The 25,908-nt window shown below is 39.4% G+C and overlaps 2 protein-coding genes and 1 long non-coding RNA gene across 8 annotated transcripts; 2 read left to right on the top strand and 1 right to left on the bottom strand.

Annotated features, from left to right (window-relative positions):
* Positions 1-2,450: 2,450 nt before the first annotated feature.
* On the top strand, positions 2,451-3,047 carry LOC144714524 (RNA-binding (RRM/RBD/RNP motifs) family protein). Its single transcript, XM_078589276.1, has one exon. It carries the CDS (start codon positions 2,532-2,534, stop codon positions 2,892-2,894), a length of 363 nt encoding a protein of 120 aa, XP_078445402.1. The 5' UTR covers positions 2,451-2,531; the 3' UTR covers positions 2,895-3,047.
* Positions 3,048-8,359: 5,312 nt separating this feature from the next.
* On the bottom strand, positions 8,360-10,390 carry LOC144714236 (uncharacterized). Of its 2 annotated transcripts, none has more exons than XR_013584289.1 (2): positions 10,249-10,390; positions 8,360-8,682 (listed from the first exon to the last, which is right to left on the bottom strand). It is a non-coding gene; the product is annotated as an uncharacterized LOC144714236 (long non-coding RNA). The 2 variants fall into 2 exon arrangements; XR_013584288.1 differs by having other exon boundaries at positions 8,360-8,678; positions 10,249-10,387.
* Positions 10,391-13,393: 3,003 nt separating this feature from the next.
* Positions 13,394-19,606, top strand: LOC144714235 (CBL-interacting protein kinase 32-like). 5 transcript variants are annotated; one of them, XM_078588931.1, is made up of 15 exons: positions 13,394-13,580; positions 14,422-14,638; positions 14,750-14,812; positions 14,881-14,952; positions 15,084-15,200; positions 15,285-15,365; positions 16,023-16,076; positions 16,180-16,305; positions 16,385-16,474; positions 16,571-16,693; positions 16,766-16,876; positions 16,963-17,076; positions 17,160-17,216; positions 17,289-17,363; positions 19,209-19,606. In XM_078588931.1, exons 2-15 carry the CDS (start codon positions 14,468-14,470, stop codon positions 19,230-19,232), a joined length of 1,278 nt encoding a protein of 425 aa, XP_078445057.1. In that variant the 5' UTR covers positions 13,394-13,580; positions 14,422-14,467; the 3' UTR covers positions 19,233-19,606. The 5 variants fall into 5 exon arrangements, with proteins under 5 accessions (XP_078445057.1, XP_078445056.1, XP_078445055.1 ...); XM_078588930.1 differs by lacking the exon at positions 19,209-19,606 and adding an exon at positions 18,333-18,759 and having other exon boundaries at positions 15,093-15,200; XM_078588929.1 differs by lacking the exon at positions 19,209-19,606 and adding an exon at positions 18,333-18,759.
* The last annotated feature ends 6,302 nt before the right edge of the window (positions 19,607-25,908 follow it).

The following is a 25,908-nucleotide window of genomic DNA, read 5'->3' as shown; positions in this document are numbered from 1 at the left end:
TCTCCCTCTCACCCTCGTATAGTATATGTTTCTCTCGTTCTCTCGACATCTCTCTTAGTCTCTATTGCTCTCTCTTGGCCTCTCGTTGTTGCTCGCTCTCTAAGTCGCCTCTTCTCTTCTCTCTCCTGCACACTAAGTTTCCTCTCATCTCTCTCCCTCTCTCTTAGTGTCTCTCTCTCTTCTCTCTCCCTCACACTAAGTTTCCTCTCATCTCTCTCCCTCACTCTTAGTGTCTCTCTCTCTCTTCTCTCTCCCCCAAACTAGGTCTACTCGCTTCTCTCTCCCTCTCGCTAAGTCTCCTCTCTCTCTCTTCTCTCTCCCTCTCTCTTGATGTCTCTCTCTCTTCTCTCTCCCTCTCTCTTAGTGTCTCTCTCTCTTCTCTCTCCCTCATATTAGTGTCTCTCTCTCTTTTCTCTCCCTCACACTAGGTCTACTTGCTTCTCTCTCCCTCTGGCTAAGTCTCCTCTCTTCTCTCTCCCTCTCTCTTAGTCTACTCGCTTATCTCCCCCTCTCACTAAGTCTCCTCTCTTCTCTCTCCCTCTCTCTTAGTCTACTCGCTTATCCCTCCCTCTCACTAAGTCTCCTCTCTTCTCTCTCCCTCTCTCTTAGTCTCCTCGCTTCTCTCTCCCTCTTACTAAGTTTCCACTCTTTTCTCTCCCTCTCTCTGAGTCTCTCTCTCTCTCTCTATTTTAATCTCTCTCTTATCTCTCTCTCTCTCTTAGTCCATCTCTCTCCAAGTATATCTCTCCCTCTCTTTTAGCCTCTCTCTCTCTCCAAGTATATCTCTCCCTCTCTTTTAGCCTCTCTCTCTCTCCAAGTATATCTCTCCCTCTCTCTTAGTCTCTCTCTCTCTCTCCGAGTATATCTCTCCCTCTCTCTTAGTCTCTCTCTCTCTCTCTCCGAGTATATCTCTCCCTCTCTCTTAGTCTCTCTCTCTCTCTCCAAGTATATCTAACTCTTATTTCTCCCTCTCTTTTAGTTTATCTCTCTAAGCATATATCTCTCTTATCTCTCCCGCTCCAAGTATATCTCTCTCTTATCTCTCCCTCTCTTTTAGTTTCTCTCTCTCCAAGTATAGCTCTTTCTTATCTCTCCCTCTATTTTAGTTTCTCTTTCTCTTATAACTCTCTCTTTAGTCTCTATCACTTATCTCTCCCTCTCTTTTAGTCCATCCCTCTCTAAGTTTCTATCTCTCACCAAGTATATCTCTCTCTCTTATCTATTCCTCTCTTTAGTCTCTCTTATATTTCATTCTCTTTTAGTCTCTCTCCCTCTCTGAGTCTCTACCTCTCTCGAAGTCTGTCCCTCTTAATCTCGCTCTCTATCTCTCGTCATTGCTGTCATTTGTCCATGACAGGACGTCGAATGAAGAGACAAACCAGGACCGTAGGTCCTTCATTTGAGGGTTAACCACTTTGTCAAACAGGTTTAGGTCCGAGGGTCAAACCAGACCAAAACAGGAAATATATTACTTGATATTTATTTAATATTTTATATAAAATTCTAAAAATATCAAATCCAACTTGAGCTCAGCGTAGACGCCATAAATTTGACCTTTTGTTGGCACCCGCTTGATCTAGAGTATTTTTAACATTACTAAGAACATTAATTTTTTACTTTGACTTTGACATTGACTGGTCAACCTGACCAGACTGGGACCAGTCCAGACTGGATCGGGAACGAACAAGAATGGACTAGAACCGGACCGAAGTTTAGGTAATGTTTAGGTCTTTGCTAAAAACCTAGATCGAATCGGGACAATCAAACCCTAGTCTAGGGATCGGCCTGCGTCATCCGTCACTTCACGCATCATCGTGAATGAAACGTGACGGATGACATGACGGTGTAGTGACGGTTTTAGGGGTCCATGACGATGACAGTGATGGATGACGAAGTGGTCGTGACGGTGACGGTGACGGTGATGGTGACGGTGACGGTTTTAGGGGTCCATCACGGTGACGGTGACGGATGACGAAGTGGTCGTGATGGGGATGTGACAGTGACGGGGTGCCTAGGACACATGACGTGACGCAACGGCCGTCACGCATGACGGCTGTGACAGAATTTTTTGAAAAGTTTAAATGGACAGAAAAAACATATAAAAATCATTATTTTTAATCTTTCCGACGGCTGAGAGTTTGCCATGTGACGTGTCCATTTCAATTTCCTGGCATTTTGCGCAAAAGTCCCTGTTTTTTTGCGCGCGCAAACCGACACCGCGTATAAATAATTGGAGATATACCCCTCCGTTCAAGTAGGGTTCTATTCACGCCACCGGTGACGGTGATGTCGTCATCCGTTCCGTCACGTCCGGAACGTGACATCCTCTACCCTACTCACACCCATGACAGTAGCGTCGCAATATCGTCATCCACAAACATGGGCCTTCTTTCGGCCCATTATCAACTTTACTATAAATACCTCCCTTTTCCCCAAATTTTATTATCCTTTTCTTCCTGTTTTCCCCTCTTTCAAGCCCTAGCTCTCGAAGGCGATCTCTCTGCTCTTGCGATCGCTCGATTTGCTCGTCAATGGCGACGATCAGCCTCAGAAAGGCCAACGCGCGGCTGCCACCCGAGGTGAACCGCGTGCTCTACGTCAGAAATCTGCCGTTCAACATCTCGAGCGAGGAGATGTACGATATCTTCGGCAAATACGGCGCAATTCGGCAGATTCGCATCGGCACCAACAAAGACACCCGCGGGACGGCGTTCGTGGTTTACGAAGATATTTACGACGCCAAGACGGCTGTTGATCATCTTTCTGGGTTCAACGTCGCCAACAGGTATCTTATTGTGCTTTACTACCAGCAAGCCAAGATGAGCAAGAAGGTGGATCAGAAGAAAAAGGAGGAGGAAATTGCCCGGATGCAGGAGAAGTACGGGGTTTCTTAGTGGAAAGGGAAAATTAGAACAGCTGGTTGAATTGGGTGAATTTTTTAGTGGAAAAGCTGGCCTTTTTATTCTGTATTGTAGAACTGACTTTGTGAAGAGGAGGCCGGTGGTTTACAGCTCCAATTATATAAATTACTCTCTGGGTACGAGTGAGTCCTTTGCATTTTGTATGATGTAGATTCCCATTTTGTCATTAATATTCCAAATGTAATGGAAGTATGGGATAGGCTGGTAATTATGACTGAGATGTAGTTGGAAGGTAAGTTAGAACTGCTGGTTGAAGTGGGTGTCTTTTTAGTGAAGAAAATCGCCTCATTTGCTCTTCGGTGGAACTAATTTTGGAACAAATTGTAAAGAGGAGGCCGGTGTCATTTGACTCCCATTCAATAAATTCTTTTCTGGGTACGATTAATCCCTTTGGATTTTTACGACATTTTTGTCTTTGATCTCTTTCTTGTAGCTTCCTATCTCATTGTCATGTTTCTGGTTATTTTTTCCTTCATCAGAATGTCTATTTCTTTGGGTAAACTAGACATCTTCTCCGTCATTCAAATTTATGCAGATTTGCACTTGTAGCTGGACTTACATCCTCTCTCTAACCTACTCTGTGACTACTGCATCTTCTGCATATCTATGACATCTTTCATATCTATGATTTTCAAATCATGGATCATAGAAAGGCAAATCCTTGAATAAAGTAGTGATGTTCTAACTTGATCGCCCATAGTACTGTAAGCGGTTGCCTCCTGGGCATGCAACAATCCACAGTAGTTGAAATTGTCCAATTTTTCTTCCTTTATATTCTCCTCATTCTTGAAGTGTACCAATCATGTTGATGTTTTTTATGATTCCGTGATGCATTTAAATTGGATGAAGATCCAATTGAGCAGTATATAGACAAACTACATCAGAGAAGGCGATTATTTATTCATGCCAACTACCTAATTACACATTCAAGAGAGATAATATATGTTCCAAAATTTGTCGCTTAATCTTGATTAAAACTTTGAAATCTAGTTTCATCAAGAATTCCATATTTTGTGGTGAAAATGGATCTGAATAAGCTAGAAATATAAAATTATACAATTATTATGCATTGAGTACCTTTCATAATCTCATCAACAAAAGTCTCATGTACATTTTTAAATCTGAGGAGAGCATTACCTAATTTAAGTACTTTTGAAAATTAATTATTAGAGCATTTTAGGGGTATACTTAATTACATGTTTTGATGAATGTATAAAGTGATTTATGTCAATTCAATTGTCAGTTAATGGGTTCAAGATCAGATCATGTGTTCAAATAAGGACTTGAGGTTTGTATGACATATAGATAAATATATCATGTGTCATTACGCAAATATTTAGTTTGATAATACATCAATTTTTCAATAAATAGCCAATGTGGCCAATTCCATATTGGATATTTATATCTGAATATACTACTTATTATATACAGCTTAAAAACAGAAAAATAAATTTACTTATAAACACTAATTATCTACAAAAAACACTTAAACGAAACCTAAATAAGCATTGATTTGATGACACAATGTGTTACTAACCTGAATATGGCAAATAATTGATCCTATTGATGTGGGATTAGGCTTCTGATTGAAAATTCCACTGTTGAAGCTTCCGGTTCAAGCACCGCATTTATCCATCAAAATCTATGCTTCATGGGTTTGATCTACCCTAATCTGGGAGATTTTGCATTGTAGAAGGGGTTAGGAAGTGCCGAGCATCATCCACCAAGCTTAGGGTTGAAGAACAAAGTGCTTTGGAGGAAAAATGTAGATAACTTCAAATGAAATGAAGTGCATGTTTAAAGAAATCGAAATCTTTTATTGCCATCCTATTATCCTTCGAAGGGGGCATGACATCTAGAATGCTACCATGCCACGCCCTTAAAGGGGAGAAGGGAGAGAGGAGAAAGATACAAGAGAGGGAGTACGTCATCGTACTGATGTCATCTAATCTGGGTGGGATAGAAACATGTGGGAAAAGAAAAAAGGGAGAGAAGAGAGGGAGAAAATTTGGGCTCTTATGAACTATTTGATATGAGGCTATAGTGCGGGGACAAATTTTGGGACGAAAACTCATCTTAGAGACCACTGAACGGGATGGTTTTTGTCCCGTGGGACGAAAAAACCATCCGTCTGGAGGTCTCGAACGATGGACAGACGAATATGGACGGAAATCCGCTGGATTCACATCCGATGGCTGAGATGTTGTCACGTGGCCTCGCAATGACTATTTGCATCTGAAATAATTCCCTGTATTTTTACGTGCGTGCAAATGGACGCACTCTGAAATAATTGTACATATGTCCCTTTGCGTTCTATCTTCTCAGCAATTCCCTAAAAAACTTGAAAAAATCTATATCAATATATTAAAGATATTAAATGGGTTTTTTCTTCCAGGGCAAATTTCGGGACAAAAATTCATCTCGGGAGGACTGGCGGGACGAAAAACTTTTCCGGTATGACTGGACGGGACAGTTTTTTATCGTTGGACAAAAAACCATCCCCTCCTTTGTCCTTGAACTTACTCTGGACGTCGGACAGGACAAAATTCGTCCCGTCCCGTCCATCGTCCATGTCCGAAACAATCCGGAACTATATATGAGGGTCACGTCTAGATTCTGGTGGTGCTTCATTTAGGCAATCTGGTGGATGAAGTCTACCCGATCCAACAGCCACCATGTGCGCAACAAAATAAAGGGGCACGATCCCACCTCATGTCCTTCAAGAAGGAAAACTATTAATCCAACATGGATATTATTTAATGGTGGTAGAGCGTCCCATGTGATTAGAGCTATTTATTTTGGTTATTGGGCCAAATTGGAGCAACTTCAGTTTTGAGCTTCAAAGGAGCTCCATACTGGATCCGTCCACAATCATCTATAACTTCCCTTTTATTGAGGAACATGAATTTCAAATGGATTTATAGAAATTCAAATTCAACCAATGGGAAAAGAGCAAGGAATGACAATGAGAAAAAATAAGAAAAAAATAGAAGGGCATTTTACATCATGACCAATGTATAAATATTATCTTCCTCTCTCTTTCTCTCTACATCATTCTGGAAGTTCTCTCGTAGCAGCAAGACTGCAGAAAAATGCTCTCAAGAATGTTGGTTGTTCAAACTGGTTTAAGTGTTTTGAAGTGTTCTTCTTTTGCTCATCCTTTTCTTGCATAGAAAAATGTGTGATCTTGGGAGAAAGGATCCAAGTTTAGGAATTATTAACGTATTTATCTTATGAATTAGATGATTGGAGTGAAATGTTGTATGAGTTTGTTAAAATATAATATATCCATTAGAATATTTCCTAATTGGCTAACACCTGTCATGAAACAACAAAAGACTCCAGATATGGGCACATCATGCTCTAGCAAGGAAAATTTCATATGGATGGAAATTCAAGACACTACCTATCTGAGCTGTACCTCATATACGGGTAATGGGAAAGTCAACAAGTGAGATTCATTAATAGTTTCCCCCTAATCATAGTTATCCCTTATCATATAATCCTAATTGTTCAGAGCAAAGGATTACAAAAAATATTCCAACCCATAAATTTGTTGTCACCACTTTCAAGGCATTATCCAAAAAGAACTCTTCTCCATCAACGTACCATAAATTTACTTACTTGACGTATGCTTTATCTTATCAGGTATATGTTGTATATAGATACACTCAAATGAATATATAATTATTAGCCTAAGAAGCATTGGACATAATTTTTCCCTTTGCCCATCACACAAAAAAATAGTAAAAAGAGAGGAACAGTTAACTATTAGTGACAAAAATATGAAGATAACGGTTTTAAAATAATAAATTAAATGTCCAATGTTTCTATGGATATAATAACGACTACATTGGTGTATTATTTATCTCACAGGATCATATCAAAATAAAACCTTTAAATATATATATAAAACTTACTTAGCTTGGTGAATTTTTTGCTTTTTAAAGAGAAAGATCCATGCTATTTTAAATAGTTAGAATTTTTTTGAGACTAGTGATTGGTCTTTATCCAAAACAATAATTTTTAATAAACTAGAGTAAAACATAAAGAACATTTATTCCGTGAACCTTTAAGTCTGGGATAATTTTAAGATGTATATCATAAATTTATCTAATGTAGATAACCTTTATCCCATATTAGCAATGCCAATGGTGACAGAACAATCGATATCGATGATGGTGACAAACAAAAGGATTGATCACATGTTATATTTTTAGATTCATTTTTTTGGAATCCATGCAACGGACAATTTTTGCCTTGGCCTAATGCCACTGCTAACCCTACAGCTGCCAGGTGCCCATAACTTAGACTTGTTAGTGTTTTCATAAGCTTAGATTCACTCCCCTTGTCATAAAATCAGATAGATAGTTATCATCCATTAGCTTTGTCGAATTGTATCGGCCCTCATCCTACAATAAAAAGTTGAATTATTTAACTTAATGACTGGCTTTTCTTCTGTCTTCTCCTCATTTGCTTGCGCTCTTAAGTGTCTCGCATCTAAATCTTCATCTTCACTGGATACTTAGCATTCTTATTCATTTTCCTCACTCCTAAAGTTCGACTCGCTCCTAAAATCACTTAAGATGACTACTAACGAAAACAGGTGGAACAGTTAACGAAACAACACGATGCGGAATGACATATTGAGACCGTCGACTGTTCTAGTGTCAATTTGCAAATGTAATGTAGGTGTATTGATCGACCCAAAATGTGGCATGTAATTATACACATTTTAGATTCATTTTGGGATCATTTCAAGTGTATTTTTCATCAATTTTTATGAATTTTTCATTTCATGCAAGATTAGCCTAGCAATAGTGTGATTAAATGCAATTTTAATTGTGTTGTTTGGATTTAACCTTACGCAATAAATTTGTAAAATTCCCTTTTTCAAAATATAGAAAATATAGAATGAGAAAGGGTTCGATCCACAGGGAGGCAACTATCCTTAAAATCTGAACTTATTTTATTTTTCTAAGAGCCAAAAATCATATGAACTAATGGGATTCCTAATAAATAGAGAGATGACCAAAATGAGAGAAGGGGATGAAGCAATTTGAAACTTCTCTTGAAGATTCAGATCATTGAATGGCTGATGAGAATGATTGCAGTGTTTAGGGCTTTTGAAAGGATCAATACCTAACTGAAGAAATGGATGGAAAGAAATCCTACCCCTTCTTGATATTGATCTCCCTTGAGGGAGTCAAGATCTTGAAGGGAAACTGAATTTAAGTGCTAAACAAGATATAGTTACTAATAGATTCAATCTACATGAGATTCTAGAAATGGTAGATGACATATCTAATTTGTTTTTATTTTAGATTGCACTCTTGACCTAGGGCGATGCTCTCCCCTCAATAACTACACCTAGAGCATGACTATTTTGCCCATGTTTGGCGTTTTGGCAACAAAGAAGAAGAAGAACAAGAGGAGAAGAAGAAACTCACCAGATTAACTCAAAAGCTGCATAAAAATTTGACTCTAAAAGCTTTCTATGTCCTTCCTGGCAAACTAGGGTTGAGGCAAGTTCGAAGTGGTTCCCCCCACCCCTCCAGACATTATTTTAGAAATCCCTCCTATAGATTGAAAGAGCAGGAAAAGACAAAACTACCTCCAAATTTCAATCCGATCTGACAGTGGGATCGTGAGATATCAAGGTTTCACTTTTCTTGAATCATGGACATTTGAATTCTTCATTTTCCCTCTCCTCCAATTGGCGCCAGCTCATCTTGCCGTCCACGTGAAGGAATGAATCTGTCTACAAATCTAGTGTTAGAAAATGTGACAAAATGTGGAACAAAGGCTAGAAAAGTTAGGGAACACTATTAGTAATTACAAATTAGTATTATTTTCCTTCCAAAATTAATTTCTGCATGAATCTAAAGTCAAATAAATCTGTAAAAATTCCATAAAATCTTGAAAAATCACAAGTAAAGTCAATTTTAATCAGTTTAAAGCATGATAACATGTGAATGTGGATATGTAGATGCAGATATTTATGATGATGCATGATATTTCTACAATAATTTGCATGTTATCAATGCACTAAATAGAGTAAGTGATAAAAAATGCATTTTACTATCATTTTAACTTTTTAAAACACTTTTGAGAAACTCTTAATAAAATATATTTAAGAAATTGTTAATTCTAATGTTCCACTTAGTTTGTTATCTATCCCATTTGCAGGAAATAAACTTAAATAATAAAAGAACAAAAATATGTTTTTATTGGGCCAGGTCCATCTAGGAGCCGACCAGGCGCATCAGCCCTCAAGCTAGCCGCAGGCAAATGAGCGCAGGCGCTCAAGCCACCTGCATCTGACAAGGGGCAGCGCCCGGCTGGCAAGTCCATCGAGCCACACACAGAAAATGCAAAAAAGCCCATTCAGGCCCACAGAGAGATTGTAAGTCCGCGGTACACAAGAGAGGTATCGTATTTTAATTCAATAAAGAAGAGTTGTCAAAATTTATATAGTGCAACTGTTTTGAGAAAATTTCTATACGGGATTCAGAATTCCACAATCTATTTTGCCCGCATTGGGCCGGGCCGATGAGCAAGATTGTGATCGTGGCCCAATGGGCCGCGATCTTAAGAAAACAAGAACAATTGAGCCTGGGCTTCGAGCCAAACCAGCCCAAAACTCGTGTCTTTCGGGCTATTTTAAGTAGACAGATATGATCTTGACCATCCGATCTTCTTAAATAAGATCTGACGATGAGATCTATCCCATTTTTTTAATTTCTTTTCTTTTTATCTCCAAGTCCCTGATTGGTTGGTGAGGGTGACGCGGATGGGGGACCGCGACGTGCAAATCAGAAGAAAAGATATGCGGATGGGGCAGTTGACGAGGCCAACATATGTGGCGACGGGAGCACCAATTTAATTTGGGTCCACGGCTGCAATTTAATCGCAGTCGTTGACCCATTTGAGGAACATATCCAACGGTGGCGGGGGCAATATCGTCCTCTACGCTGCCCAGCCATCATCCCATACACGCCATTGCCGGAGGCTGTTTTCGTGTGGCGAGGGGGGGCTGAGAAGTGATCCAATGGCTAGGGAGAACTCCCATGGTCGTTCCCCTCCATTGAACGCCCTGGGAGATCCCTCCATAGCCATTAAAGGGGACACTAAGGCCCCCAATTCATCATCTTTCTTCACCAAACTCGAATATGAATTTTGAAATAAAAGAATGACAAAGGGGAAGATCTTCCTTTTTCCTTTCATTATTTCTCAATTCTCTCGGTCGACGGCAGTGACAATACCGCAACCTGAAGGGAGAATGTGGAGAGAGTGATAGAAGTTGAGAGAAACCAAGAAGGATTACCTGGAAGAAGACTTGCTGAAGCGAGATCATAAGCCGTAGCAATCTCCAATGGATGAAACATCATGAGTCTTCTCATTTTCTCCATCCCTCTCTCTCGATTCTCTCAGTCGACGACAGTGACAGTGTCGCGATCTTAAGGGAGAACGTGAAGAGAGTGATTGAAGAAGAGGGAGTTCGAAGTACTTACTTGAAGGACGACACAGCCGGAGTGGGGTCAGGAGCCGTCGGTGATCACAAGCAGCAGCAGAAATCCGGTAAGTCTCCGCCTACCCACTTATATATATATATATTTTTATTGAGAAACCTGGTTAGATATGGAGTTTTCTTAAAATTTTGCACTGTGGATTCGTTTTAGGATTTCATCGAACACTCATGTGTTCAATGATTATTTTTCAATTTGCCTAAGTTCTATTTTATCAACCTTGTGACAATTAAAAAAAACACAACACCTATCGTACCCAACTTCTATCGGGCATTCTGTCACACACCCAAGAGGTGTTCGATAGAACAGCCTCTTCTACCCAATTATTTTATAAAACCTATATAACATACATAAAAAATTACTTTTAATTAAATACCATACATCTCACTCAGATTTAGACCCAATTATTTTATAAAACCTATATAACATACATTAAAAAATTACTTTTAATTAAATACCATACCTCTCACTCAGATTTCAACCCCCTTTTGGGCATTTGGTCGAACGCCTCTAAGGTGTTTGACTAAATCGACCCCTTAGTTCCCTTAAAGAACTATAAAAATACATACAAAATATTAAAACAAAAAAAATACCTAAAAGTACCTATATTAATCCTAGAATAAATATTTCACCTATATTAGTATTCTATAAGTATTGGTGATCTTATATTAATATAATTACCTCTTACTTAGTAGTATTACTCCGCTACTCCTTTATTTCCCTGTACTTATCTACACTCTTACTATAGTTAGATAATTACTTAATACTCTCTTCTTATAGTATATATAAATACTTCTCTAACCCCTTTTATCCTCTCTTAATACATTTATCTAACTTCTCTTCTTTCTTCTATCCTCTTATTAAACTACTTACTCTTATTAAATACTTATCTACCTTTTGTCTAACTATATGCATACCATCCTTAAATCCTTAACTCTAGTCTCTAATATCTTACTTTTGTATTATTCTTAGTATCTATAAAAAATATATTCATATAATATCTGATATTGTCTCTCCTCTACTTCTCTTATCGACCTATTATTTTCTATCTACTTATTGATTACTTACATTTCTTCTTATACTTACTATCTCTATTATTTTTAATATTAATAACTCACAACTCCATTATCGAATTCATCCCTCGAGGCCAGTCCCTGTGGAGACGACCTTACTTTACACTATACAATTCTCAATAAAATTACTCATAAAAAATATTTGATTGAAGCAAAAACAATATAACGACGAATTTAAACTCCCGTTTTCGCCTCCGTCATGGATGATGATGTGTATGGGCGTGCAAAAAAGTCAACGAGAAGTTATAAACTTGGCGTCAAAGATACTGGCAACCAATAAGCCACTGTAAGAGGGTCTTGGGTATGCCCTTAGGCTCCCAATGAACCTGATGTCGGGTTGAAGACCGATGGTGTGAACACGGCTACTGATGCTAGTGCGCACACCATCGTCAGGTTCAACCAAGGACGGCTCGATAGAGCGCTAATCCTATCTAGACCTCTCCTAACCCCAGTGATAGAGATGCACATGGGAAGTATTGAAGGAAATAATCAATGCATAAATGGGGAGAGATGTAGGGCATACCGGTTTGGTCACGAACTTATTGTCCGTGCCAACGATAACGAGAGCTGGCAGGTGACCCGTCAAGGATGTGGGGGGCATGTGACAACAGCGCAGATGGCGGGCCAAGCTATTGGCGACGACGCAAATAATGACCGGGGTATTAGAGTGCACTTGATACGGCGTGTTGGTGTGCAGGCGGTGCAACGACGTAGAGGTGGCATGGCGGTGTGAAGGTGGTGCTATGGTGCCGAAGCGTGGCGGGTGTGACCCGGCGGTGCGACAATGTGGAGATGGCACGATGACATGGAGATGACACGACGACGCAAAGGCAGTGCGACAGCGCGAAAGCAACGTGACGGCGTAGATGTAGTGCAGAGGTGCAGTGGCGGCGCAACGACGCAGAGGTAGTGCGGTGGGACAACAACGCAAAGGCTTCATAGGCGTGTGCAGGGGCTGGAGCGGCACAAGCGAGCGCTGGGCGACGATGGCAGGAGCGCGAGGCGGCAGCGACGCAGATGAGCGTGGGCAGCAACCACGGGTAGCACGGTAGGTGGCGCGGCTTGCGGCTGCGGGCGGTAGCCGCGGGCTAAGCAGCCGCAACTACGAGGGCCGGCCACGGGCAGGATGGCCATGGGAGGCGTGCTGACTGCAGGCGGGCTGTGGCGGGCGGCATTGGCTGACCTTGACGGCGAAAAGTGGTGCTGTGGCAGTGGGCATAGCAGCAGCGACAACGGCGGGTGCAGGCAGCGGCAGTGACCGATGGCGAAGGCGGCAAGGTAGGGTTTGCCAGGATTTCAAATTTGTGATTGCATTACCATAAATAAGTGGAAAACTAAAAAATTATATATAATAAAAACAAATTATTATTATTTTCTTTGAAAAAAAATATGGGCCTTCCCCTTTGAAAAAAAAGATAAGGCCCACACGAGAAGGTCCTAAGTGCCCCCCCTAGATGGAGAGCCCCATACTTGGGCCCAAACACGTCGGCCTGAAGACACATATGGCTCACATACAAGGCCTACAATGAAAAGAAACCATAAATGCACGAACCAGGATAATGTCAACCTTTCGGGGCCGTCGACTAGGCTGACTACGTGAAGGCCGAGACTCTCCTTCAGCCCACGCTCCACACACTGGCTGAGACTGCTTTTCAGTGCTAGATGGTCCCCATCACAACAAATGTCAGGGATGATGTCAATGATGACATCACCTCAAGGGATGGAGGTAAAATAGAGCTAGAGAGAGAAAGGAATTTTGAAAAAAAAAAGTATTTTCAGATTTAATAATAAGAATATTCATTTTCTTGAGTAACAGAAAATTACATATTTATTATATATAATAGTATAGGACATAACGAACCCTAGAAGATACGTGTATAGACAGCCGTTCATTCCAGAACTGATGATGACGATTTTCTTGACTTGATTCGATGCGAATATTTTGATCTCTCTCTATCTTCAATCCGTCTGTGGAGTTTTCTTTATTCCAAAGATCTCATGGAATATCTTATTCTTCTCCAAGATTCTGAGCATCCCAGGATTTATTGATTATTAAGGTGAAATCTCCCTTATACTTTTGTTATTTTATATTACTTTTGTCCGATCTTTCTCTGATCAATAAGGCGAGCCTCAGCGATTCAATCATGTCTCAATCGTCATGTGCTACAGTATTTTTCTTTAATGAGATTCGATCGTCAATTATTGCTTTGATTATTGGGATCTTTGTCATCTCTTTCAGATTCTGTGGTGGTTGAGCTTTTCATTTGTTCTTTGGATGCTCTTCGTCGATTTTCGTTCATTTCGGAATGCATGAAAAGGCTTAGTTCATCTTTCCGATCATCTTCAAGCTGAAACATAGTCCGTCAGCAGAAGATCACTTGAAGGCAGTTTTCTGAGTACACATTGAATCTCACCGGCCGCTATCGGTCTCATTTTTTCTCGTTTATGGGAATTCGCAGTTTTATTTCTAATTGTAGACTTATTCTTGAGAGGATCATTTTACAATATCTGTGAAGTGATCTTCCTTTCATTCATGACTGACTGGATATCAGAGAACCTCATATTAGTCGATGATTGTCATTTATGTTGGCCGACGGGATTAGTTGATCCAATTTTCAACCGTCTAAACCATGGCTTATTTTCCATCTGGTTCTTTTTCTTTTCATTCGGTGCGTGCCTCATAATCTCTTAGAACTTATCAATGCCAATCGAAAAGGAAATTTTCCCTTTATTTGTTAATCAAATGAGGCATAAGACCTTTTCTTTCTTCTGTAATTCGAAATTAGTTTGAGTTTTTCCCTTACTGTAAAAAAGTTGGGCAATTTCTGTTCTTGGTTTATAAATATCGTTATCTGATTTCCCACTTGAGTTTAAAACTTTAGTTTCATGTGTGGATAGGAACACTTTTGAAGGTTGCTTTGCATTTTTGACAATTCATTAGAAGATGAGTATCTCAAAAGTGAAGCACAAAGTGGGCAAGTATGAGCTTGGTAGAACAATCGGCGAAGGAACATTTGCAAAAGTCAAATTTGCAAAAAATATGGAGACTGGGGAGGCTGTCGCTATCAAAATTCTCGACAAAGAGAGAATTCTTAAGCATAAAATGGTTGAGCAGGTTTGATTAAGAACCCTAATCAATCCCTTAAATATATTTTAGTCACACATAATAGTTTTATATTTAATTTGTTAAATCATTGACTCAACTTCTTGGATCCAAATACAACAGATTAAGCGGGAGATTGCAACTATGAAGCTGATAAAGCATCCAAATGTTGTTCGGCTGCATGAGGTTTGGTAATACTTGAGAAAATATTTTCTATTTTTCTTTCTTTTTTTCCTCTCACTTCCAGTCTTCAGGTAATGGGAAGCAAAACCAGAATCTTCATCGTTATGGAATTTGTCACCGGTGGAGAATTGTTTGACAAAATAGTAAGCACCACATCCCTTGAGGACGACAAATATATAACCTTTTAATTTCTGCCAAAGCGCTGTCATTAACGCCCATTTGATCAAGTTTGTAAATCATTAAATTACATAGTTTACTTATTTCTTTTCTCTTGATGTCTGAGGTCAACCATGGTCGGATGAGGGAGGGAGAAGCCCGAATGTATTTTCAACAACTTATTAATGCTGTTGACTATTGCCACAGCCGAGGTGTTTACCACCGAGACTTGAAGGTTCTATTCATTTTTTGAATGTGTTTTTCCCAATTACCTCTTTTTTTGCTAATCGTTGATCATTTCCGTCATCTGTGTTGATAGCCAGAGAATCTGCTGCTTGGTTCCTGTGGAAACTTGAAGGTTTCTGATTTTGGATTGAGTGCCCTCTCACAACAAGTCAGGGTAATGATAGCGGTTCAAATTCACAGTTTCATGAGTTTCTTTATATTATCTTTTTATCAAAATAAACTTCTAATGTAAAAAAAATTAGGACGTTTCAGGTATTATTTTCTTGGTAATTAAGTTTTTTCTTCATTTCTTGAATTTTGAATCTCCTTTATTTCTGATTCCATCTTGGAACATAAGGCCTACAATAACAAATGTAACAGGAATTTGTATCAAATCTTTACATTCAACGAAGTAGAGGTTCAATCTGATCTATAAACAAGATGGAAAAGGGAGAGAGATAGAGAATCACTGATGATCTCTCTGAAGTGCGTTGTCCACAAGGCAACTTGGTGACAGCAGAAGGCGATAAAAACCAATAGAGTAAGAGTGAGAGGTGGAGAGAGGTACAGATACAATAAAGGAGAGAAAGTTCACGGGTGATAATTGGCTGTCCAGTGAAGCCTTGTTTCCCATTATTTATACTAGTTGAGAGTCGCAGGTCTTGGCCTCCTTGGGCTGATAGAAGGCCCTTGACACCAGGCCGACTTTGGCATAATAACCACCTGATATCGTATCAGTATCCTCCGATGAGAACTTGCCCTTATCCTTCTTCAAATGTTTATGTTATTTATTTATTTTTTTATTATTTAAATTATCTTTGTCTGGTTCCAGGATGATGGTCTATTCCACACCTCGTGTGGCACCCCAAATTATGTTGCTCCTGAGGTCTTACCTTCCGCCAACTGACCCTCATTTAGTAAATCCATCACGAATGTATTATGACCATTTATTAAGGGGGAATTTTACTTCCACGATTTCTCTCCGGCAGGTCCTCAATGACAGGGGATATGATGGTGCAACAGCTGATTTGTGGTCATGTGGTGTGATCCTATTCGTACTACTCGCAGGGTACTTACCTTTTGATGATCCTAATATAATGATCCTCAATAAAAGAGTGAGCGCTAATTACCAAAAAAGTTGTCTTTTATGATTTTTTCCCATTCTTTTGATGTTTCTTTGGGTGACTTGTGCAGATCTCTGCTGCTGAGTTCACTTCCCCTCCATGGTTATCCTTTGGCGCAAGAAAGCTAATTACCAGAATTCTCGATCCGAATCCTCTGACTGTAGTCACAATCCTTTACTGCATCAATTTCTTAATATATGGAGGTTGTATAAACAAATTCACAGTAAATTCAACTTCAATCTAATTTTAATTACAGAGGATTACTATCCCGGAGATACTGGAGGATGAATGGTTCATTAGAGACTTCAGGCAGACCAAATTTGAAGAAAATTGCGAGGGTAATGTGGATGACATTGATGCTGCTTTTCAAGACTCAGAGGTCAGTCTAAGAAAAGAGGCTTCAACCTTCTGCAAAAGTTCTTTTAATATTTTGTTGAAATCAATTGAGCAGGAGCACCACGTTCAAGAAATGAGAGAGCAACAGCCAGCGACCATGAATGCCTTTGACCTAATTTCAATGTCCAAAGGTCTCAATCTCGAAAACTTGTTTGATCCGGAGCAGGTTTGAGAGGTCCTTTCTTAATTTATGTGGAAATATTAAGTTTGGAACGGAAAGTGCTTGACAATTATTATTTCTTGATAATCCAGGAATTCAAACGGAATACGCGCTTCACGTCACAGTATCCGCCAAATGAGATTATCCACAAGATAGAAGAAGCTGCAAAGCCTCTTGGATTTGACATCAGGAAAAAAAACTACAAGGTGATCCCTTGATCTCTTCCAAAAATACTTCAATAATATTTAATCATGCAGCCACTAATTATTTTATTGGTAAATTTTGTTAGATGAGATTGGAAAACGTTAAGGCTGGGAGGAAGGGGAATCTGAACATTTCGACGGAGGTAATTTATAGGGGTAAATAGATACGTTGTTTGACTTTTAGGGTAATCGACTGATTTATAGGGTTAATGTAGGTGTTCCAGGTGGCTCCTTCCATCCATATGGTTGAGGTGAGGAAGGCAAAGGGCGACACCCTGGAGTTTCACAAGGTGCCCATCCTAATCTGGCCGCTTGTTCTTGCAAGTTTCCTTTTTTCCATCATCTCGGCTGATAGGTGGATGGAGGGATGATAGATGAATGGTTGTATGGTGGCATGGATGAGTATATCCAACTAGATATGGAGATAAGTAGGGAGATTCATGGATGGAAAGACTGAAAGATTTATTGATAGGATGCTAGAGAGATAGATGGAAATATTAGTTTATGTTGTTGAGAATGAGTACATCCAACTAGATATGGAGATAAGTAGGGAGATTGATGGATCGAAAGACTGACAGATTTATTGATAGGACGCTAGAGAGATAGATGGATGGATGCTAATCTGATAGGTGGATGGATTTATTGATAGGACACTAATCTGGCCTCTTGTTCTTGCAAGTTTCCCTTTTTCCATCATCTTGGCTGATAGGTGGATGGATGGATGTATAAATGAATGGTTGTATGGTGGCATGGATGAGTACATCCAACTAGTTATGGAGATAAAAAGGGCGATTCATGGATGGAAAGACTGACGGATGGATTGATCGGAAGCTAGAGATAGATGGATATTGTATTTTATGGAGGCGTGGATGAGCATATCCGAGTAGATATGGATATAAGTAGGGATATTGATGGATGGAAAGACTGACAGATCTATTGATTGGACGCTATAGAGATAGATGGAAATAAAACTATTGGTGTTGAGGATGGGTTGATACAACTAGATATGGAGACAAGTAGGGAGATTGATGTATGGAAAGACTGACAGATGTATTGATAGGATGCTAGAGAGATAGATGGAAATATTATTACACGGTCTTGAGGATGGGTGTATACAACTAGATATGGAGATAAGTAGGGAGATTGAAGGATGGATTGATGGAGAGATATCTGGATAAAAGGAAAGAGACCTAGATTGTTAATTCATGGATAGATGAAAAAAGGCAATTCTGACAAGTTTTGATGGGATTGTGTTCCAGTTCTACAAGACCCTAGCTACCCGCCTTAGAGATGTTGTTTGGAAGTCGGACGATGATCTACAAGGCCGTGATCTTAATTGATATCTCCCACAAGCTTACCATCTGCCACTCTGATCACCCCTCTATATGTATTGATAGAATAACCATTCATGAATATGATGGTCACTATGAACCTGATGCTATTTGCAATCCAGCTTAGCACCCCATTCTAGTGTCCCGATGTGGGGTTCAGTTGGTTACTATCTGCTTCTGTCTGGCCCCATTGTTTTCTGTCTTATGATTTTAGATGTGCTCAACCACTGAATTTTGGGTCCTACCATCATTATTTTTCTGTGGGTAATAGTTATTATGACACCTACAAAGACCCTCAAACTGCGTGTAAATCCAATTTATTTTATTTAAATTCTCTTTTAGACCATTAAGACAACATGAAGAGTGGGATCATCTTGATGTCAATATAGTAGTTTTTTTTAAGACACAGATTTGGGATCAGCTAGAGGATAGAAGAACCAATGATGTTTGATGTTATTTTAATGATAGGATGGTATACAATTCTGGTGCAACATGAGAATAAAGGAGGGAAATTTACTTAGAGGACGTGTAAGGCTTAATTATGATATGCCACCCAATTTATTGTTTTGTGAGGTCAAAACCAAAACATGGGAAGCGCCAGATATTATATCAAGTAAAAGCTCTTCATTTAATTTTCCAAATTTTTCCTTAGATGACAATCTCTGAACTTATAGATTTTTGGATTTGTTTTCGCACATTTTATACTGGCTCTATCATTTAAGGGATTTGAGGTGAAATTCAGAACACTTTAGAACATCTGATCCTGTGAAATGTTAAATTCTTTCAAATTTCATTCATTTGAAGGGAATGAAGTATGGGAAATGTTAAAATGGGATATGCTGCAGAACAAAACTCGTGGAAGAGATGTTTATCATTTGGTGTGATTTAACTATGGAGCCATGATTTCCTAGTCCGTGGCTTATTTCCACTAGGGTTGAGCAAGAGCTTCAAGGACTGACTGGAATGATGATCTGCTGTAGATTCGAATTAGTTATATAATCAGGTATGATTTAAAAATAATGATGGCATTTCTGTTACTTGGTTGATCCTGATCTTCCTCAAAATAATTATTGAAGATATGGAGAAATCGATCTTGTATTCCTATTCGGAGGAATCTGTTCATCCATTTGCATATTAGTTAAGCTCTCAGATTCTTATATTCTTGTTTGAAAAATATTTAGATTGTTAAATAATACACACCATCATCATTCTCTCATTATGTTGGGAAAAAATATTGCCAAGTCAAGAAATTAGTGATGATATGTAATTTTCTTCATTCAGAAGAATGATTCGTGCTCTGATGACATTAAGTAAAGTCTTTTTATTTCATAATGCTCGTTCCTAGCTCCATGTGGTTTTGGATTTATTCGATATATTATGGTAGATGTCATTATTCACACACATCATGTAGCTCATGATGGACAATGTTCCTAATTATTTAATGAGTTTATTCTTCATGCTATGAGTTGTCATATAGACGGCGGAGCACTTTTCCTTGAACAGATGAACATATAAATGATGAATTAGAATGGGGGCAACTACAGACATTTTGGTGTCAAGAAGATGAGTCAAACAATTCCCTATAAATAAATATCATGGATTTATTACATGAGTGTGAGCTCTGTTGTAGTAAGAGTATTCCATATTGAGGCATCAAGGTTGTCATAGTGAGGCATCAAGTAGATAGTTTTACTACCATTTTTCTGGTGGATCATTGGAATTGTTCATCATATACATCAACACAAGTATTCCATATTGATGAACTTGTAGATGATGTGATGGCAGGTGTTGTTGTCACCTCATTCCCATAATCCATGATTTATTTCTTAATTCTCTCACTGTCCACACCTATAACGTCAAAGTTTCAATGGCGTTGAGGGTTTGGTTAGGCTTGGCTACGACAAAATTTAGTCGGCGGTGGAGGAAGACTTAGTACACACGAGAGCCGCCTATTGGAGAATGCTTCACTCCGGAATAAAAAGTGTATGTGTTACACTCAAATGGTATTCCTATTGAGATACTCGAGGAAGGCGAATATGACATCAAGTCCTCATGGCCCTTAGGACTGAGCCATATTTCTGTAATGGCAATTATAATGGAAAGCAAGCGGGTAAAGTAAAGTGAATCTAGAAATATTGTCATAGTTTGGACTGTTCTCTACAACTTAATAATGTGATGCTGGAACATAGAGTTACCGTAAACCAGCATGTCATAGTGACTATGAGCATGGGCCTTTTACACACTGCCTGTCACATCCTGTTTTGCTGCATTGGCTTGCATGACATTGGGTTAATTTGGATATAGTGTAGGAAACTTTGTGGTATGGCACACAAACTAATTTGTATCCTCCTAATGCATGTGTCATCAAGCTGTGGATGAAGAGGTTGTTTGGATTGATAAATGGGGAGATTTAGCTGATGTTGGGAAGATATCGGTCATAATAGATGTTTGGATGGTAGAGAATGGCGCATGGCAAGAGCACATTATTGATGTTTGAGTTGATGGTTGAGATCCCATCGATGTGCTGGAATTTTCTTGTTGAAAGGGAAGATATCATTGTCTTAATTATTAATGCACTTATGACTTGGTAGAAATAGTATTCAACATAATTTCTATTGCAGATATGTATAGTGACAATTCATAATGCCTCACGTAACAGGAGCACTCATAATATAAAATGTGGCAGATATGTATCGTGGTTCAAGCCTTTAATGGTCATATTTAATGGCCATTTCATTAAAGTACAGTATTTGATGAGCCATCCAACTCGAAATTTATAATCTAAATTTGAGGTATTTGATGACCCATTACTAAAATATTGTTCATTAGCTCTGTTGAAGAGACTCAATACCTTTCTATGTACCACGTCACATTTGAGGGATGAAAATGCACTGACATCATTGGGTTGTAAAGGCATTTTTGTATACTTGGGCATTTGTAAAGATTGCACATAAATGTCTAATAGTGTCTATAATAAGCACTCTGTTTTAGTGCTTTTTGGTCAGCCAAGCAGTTTTCACCTATGAGATGTAGATTGATGCAACCATGGGGAAATTACTTGTGTTCCCATCAGAGTAAATTACTTTAAACTAGGCAAATGCCAAGGAAAGCATCTTACACATTTACTTTATTCCAACACACCCAATGATTAAGCCCCACATTTTGGTTAGCTACACCATAAATTTAACACTTGCAGTGATTGCGTATATTAGAGCTGCTATAACTTATCATTGATGATGATAACATGAGTCCATTGTTAGGTCATCTTAGTCCTTGAGAAAATAAAAAAATAGATTTTAGTTTACATTGTCATTGTTTTTGACTTTAATGAATAAATTTTATTATATTTACAGAAAGAAATTATGCCTAATTAATGGTGAATAAGGAGCATCTCCACAGGGAAAGGTGATTAGGAAGTTAACACCCATTAAATGGTGATTTGGGAGCTGATATGGGATACTTAAACAATATAAGGTAGTGAGACTACTGTACCGGTGAGGTGAGAAGGTGATAATTAATATTTAACAGATATGGTTAATATGAAGGATACTGATTACAGAGACAAAATGGGAGAGATGGATGATGAAATGAAGTGATGATGATGTGATAATAAGGTTGATAGAGATATACATATCTAAGGCTAAAAATGAATGTAAACCTATATGTAGGTCTAGGAATGGTGCCCTGATGAAATGAGGTGATATGAACGGTGTCATAAGTGATGAAGATGATAAAAATGTCATGTGATTAAAAATAGCAATGGATTAAACGTAGATAGTGTTGATGAAGATGATAAAATGTAAATAAAGAAAAATTACCTTAGGCCCCCAGGTTTTTTAGAGGTTTAAAATTAATCCAAAAAGGCACAACGGCTTATAAAGTCAGGTGTCTGGTTCTTTCTAAAAGAACTTATCTTTTAGTTCTTTCACAAAGAAAGTAAAGGAAGATTCAAAGTCAATTAGGACACATATAAGTTGTCAACATTTTGTAAGACACAAATTTAGGAGCATAAGTGGTTCATTGAGAAATGTTATCAATCACAAATTACAGCTCGATCAAACTTCTGGATTTTCATATCTCAAGGTCTGAATTTGGAGAAATATTGGCCATTTATTTGATTAAAAAATCTCTTCTTCTTTGTCAACACTACTATCGCTTCACTTCAGCAGTTAGACCATTTCATACCCTCGATATCCTAGAAAGATTGTTGACCCTTGTCCTTACACAATAATACAAAAATAATAAATTACAATATTATTAAATGTGTGGCCTTGGGACATCTCGCCATGTGCTGCATAGTTCCCCTTCGGCCAATGTTGTTATGACACATTGTCACACCACTTTTCTGACATTTGAAGCATTTAATGCAGATTAAGGTCATGGATTTTTAAGTGCATACTGATGAACTCATATTTGAACCAACTATTTGTCATCTATTTGAGTTCATTAATACAATTTTAAACCTTGACTCATTAGTGATAAGCAAGGTTTAGGACATTGTCTCCACGGGAATAAATATTTGGGTTTAGAACGCATTTATCTGGTGATTAGGAGTTGAGAGAACATATTTATTGATTAGGAATATGATAAGATGAAGATGATCATAATTAAAAATAAACTGATGGAGTAATGAATGTATATAATCAAAGGGTCAAGTCGGTGCAAAAAATGACGAGGACAGATGGATAGATGACATACATAGATGTTATGAGATATATGGATGTGAATTCGTAGATGGAGATGAATTGATGTGAATGGGTGGATTTTAATAAATAGATCATGTGGAGATGAAGATGACAAAGTAAGTGCAAGAAGACTGACAATATATCCTCATTTTCTGTCATGATCCAGGAGATTGATGACAGTGGGAAAGCCCTTCTTCTCTTTCATTTTTTAAATTCTCTTGACAATTAGACATGGTCATTATGTTCTGTTCGTTTAAAAGGAACAAAAAATTCCCACAAATGAACCACTCATGGGTCTATTCATTGTGCTGTTATTTTTATGTGCGAAAATTAGAACAGTGTTCAAACAATTCGCATAATTCGCACAAATTCACACAAATTCGCATGAATCGCACAAATTCACACAAATCGCACAAATTCTCACAAACTGAACAAATTCGCACAAACGAAAAAATTCGCACAAACTGAACAAATTCGCACTAACCGAACAAATTCGCACAAACCGAACAAATTCACACAACCGAAAAAATTCGCATAAACGAACAAATTCACACAAACGAAAAAATTCGCACAAAACGAACAAAATTCACACGAAGAGAACATAATTCACACGTAGAGTCAAAAATTGCATATAATTATTCGTAAATTGCACAAAATTGAAAAAAATTGTTTTGCATCTACCAAAGTATATTATACTAAAAATATTCTAATTTATTATATGTTATACTAATTCACAACACACCATCTTCAGTAGAAATTCTATCGGTACAAATCTGACGGTCATTGAATCTAGTGATAATGGCATTTATAGTTTAATGGTACCTGATAGGTCAGGGGTTTATGTCATTGTTGTAACTTAGATTTAAGAAAAAAATTTGGATTATTTTAAAGAATTCATTTTGTAATTTATTTAGAAGGGGGGATTATACTGAATTCATTTTTATTTTGGTAATTCATTTGAATTCATTTTGGTGACTTATCTGAATTCATTTTGGTATTAAAAGAAAGGAATTAATGGATTTAATAGTTTTTTGAGAATTAATTTCATTAAAATGACTAATATGAAAATTTGTGTACTTTGATATTTTTCTAGATTTTAGTTAGAGGGTGGAATGATTAGATTTCAATAATGATATATATTTAGATATTTTTTCTTAATTTTTGTAATTTTTAATCTCTATCTCTTCAATTGCTACACTTTGTAACAGTTTGCCGTTGACATATTTGCGGTCAAAGATATGTTCAAAAACAAATATCTAAGTCAAAAACAAATCATCATCTTCTCAGATTTTGAATAATGTATCTACTGATCTATCTTCCATGTAATTGGATGGAATGCCTTGGAGGCTCTGTTTCTTTCTTGGCAAAGAAGGAGAGGGAGAGGGAGAGAGTGAGTGAAAGAGAAAAGAAGAGGGAGAGGGGAGAGAGTGAGTGAAAGAGAAAAGAAGAGGGAGAGGGAGAGAGTGAGTGAGAGAGAGGAAGACAGAGAATGAGAGTGATGGAGAGAGTGAGAGATAGAGAATTGGTGAAGAAGAGGGAGAGGGTGTGATGTTGGACATCGTCTCAAGGCGTCGTCTGGTCGACACCGAGTATGATGGCTCGATGCCGATAAGGAGATGATCATATTGAATTTCGAAGGTGTCGTCGTCCGACGGATGAAACCCTAACGGGTTATGTAACTACGACGTGATGAGATGCGTCCTACGTGTCATACGTGCCAGCTCCGACTCGAGGGAGACACAGACCTCCAAGCTTGGACGGGGTCGCCGGGTGTAGCGATGGTGGCCTCTCGAACCTCGTCAGAGCGATGAAGGCGTCTACGGCCGAACAGAATCTATCCGTAGGGCTCGCACATAACGGACGTACTCGTCCGTACCGGTAAGACACTCAGTTGATCGTAGTTCTCTCAATTCATCCTCTCTCACCTACCTAGCCCGAGTGTGGTGGAGTCAAGACGAGGATATACTGCAAGAGGTAAATAAACGAGCGATGGGAGAGGACGGCATACCTTGTCGGTGGTGGCTCGTAGTGCAGTGTCGTCAACGGTCAGCGGCGATTCAGAGCGGGTGGGGTGGAGAGTTGCCAGAGAGATCACAGTGGCTCGACAGGCAAAGTAACACTGGAGCTCTTCGTAAAGGTCGGCGGAAGAGTCGTTAGGGACATCTTGCGCTCGGGGTGACGACCTCTTTGGGGCGGTGAGGAAGGGCGCCCTGGCTCGGAGATGATCGGTGGGGGCACAGGGCACGGTGGAGGTGTCCAGTGGCGGCGCCCAGTGAGGTGGCGGCGTAGGGCAACGACTTGCCCGGTGGCGGCGTCCGGCGTCAACGGTTGCAGCCGCCCTGTGGCTGCGGCTGCTCCGGTAGCTGCAGCAGCATCCACCGCCTGCAGTCAGCTGGGGCGGCTGTGGCCGCTTCGGCGATTGCGGCCGGTCCGATGGCTGCGGCGGTGCCCGCTGCTGGTAGGGGCGCCTGCCTCTGGCAGCGTAGGCGCCGCTTCTAGCGCCGCCCTCGGTTGGGGGCGGCGCCCGCGGCTGGGGGCGCCGCTCGCTGGTCGCAGCGGCGCCCGCTGCTTGCGGGGGCGCCCGCCTCAGGCGGCGTGGGCGCTGCTTTTGGTGGCGCCCGTCACTCTTGGCAGCCCCGGTGGCGGCGCGCCCATAGCGGCGACCGCCTAGGGCTCCAAACGGAGCCCTTGAATGGGCACGCGGGCAGGACGGAACGGGCGTGAACACGTTCTCGTTCCGTTCCGCCCATTCTCTCTCTCCTCTTTCTCTTTCTTTTTTCCTTCATTTTCACCTTTTTTTTGTATTTTCTAAAGGTGAG

The sequence above is a fragment of the Wolffia australiana genome, chromosome 17 (genome assembly GCF_029677425.1).
Source record: "Wolffia australiana isolate 7733 chromosome 17, ASM2967742v1".
Taxonomy (NCBI): Eukaryota; Viridiplantae; Streptophyta; class Magnoliopsida; order Alismatales; family Araceae; genus Wolffia; species Wolffia australiana.
Note: the sequence above shows the minus strand (reverse complement) of the source record. Positions and strands in the feature narration are given on the sequence as shown.

Coding starts and splice junctions, on each gene's coding strand:
- LOC144714524 (XM_078589276.1), top strand. CDS start 2,532: ATGGCGACGATCAGCCTCAGAAAGGCCAACGCGCGGCTGCCACCCGAG.
- LOC144714235 (XM_078588929.1), top strand. CDS start 14,468: ATGAGTATCTCAAAAGTGAAGCACAAAGTGGGCAAGTATGAGCTTGGT. Junction 14,953..15,083: donor GAGAATTGTTTGACAAAATA/GTAAGCACCACA, acceptor TCTTTTCTCTTG/ATGTCTGAGGTCAACCATGG. Junction 16,306..16,384: donor TAATGATCCTCAATAAAAGA/GTGAGCGCTAAT, acceptor TGACTTGTGCAG/ATCTCTGCTGCTGAGTTCAC.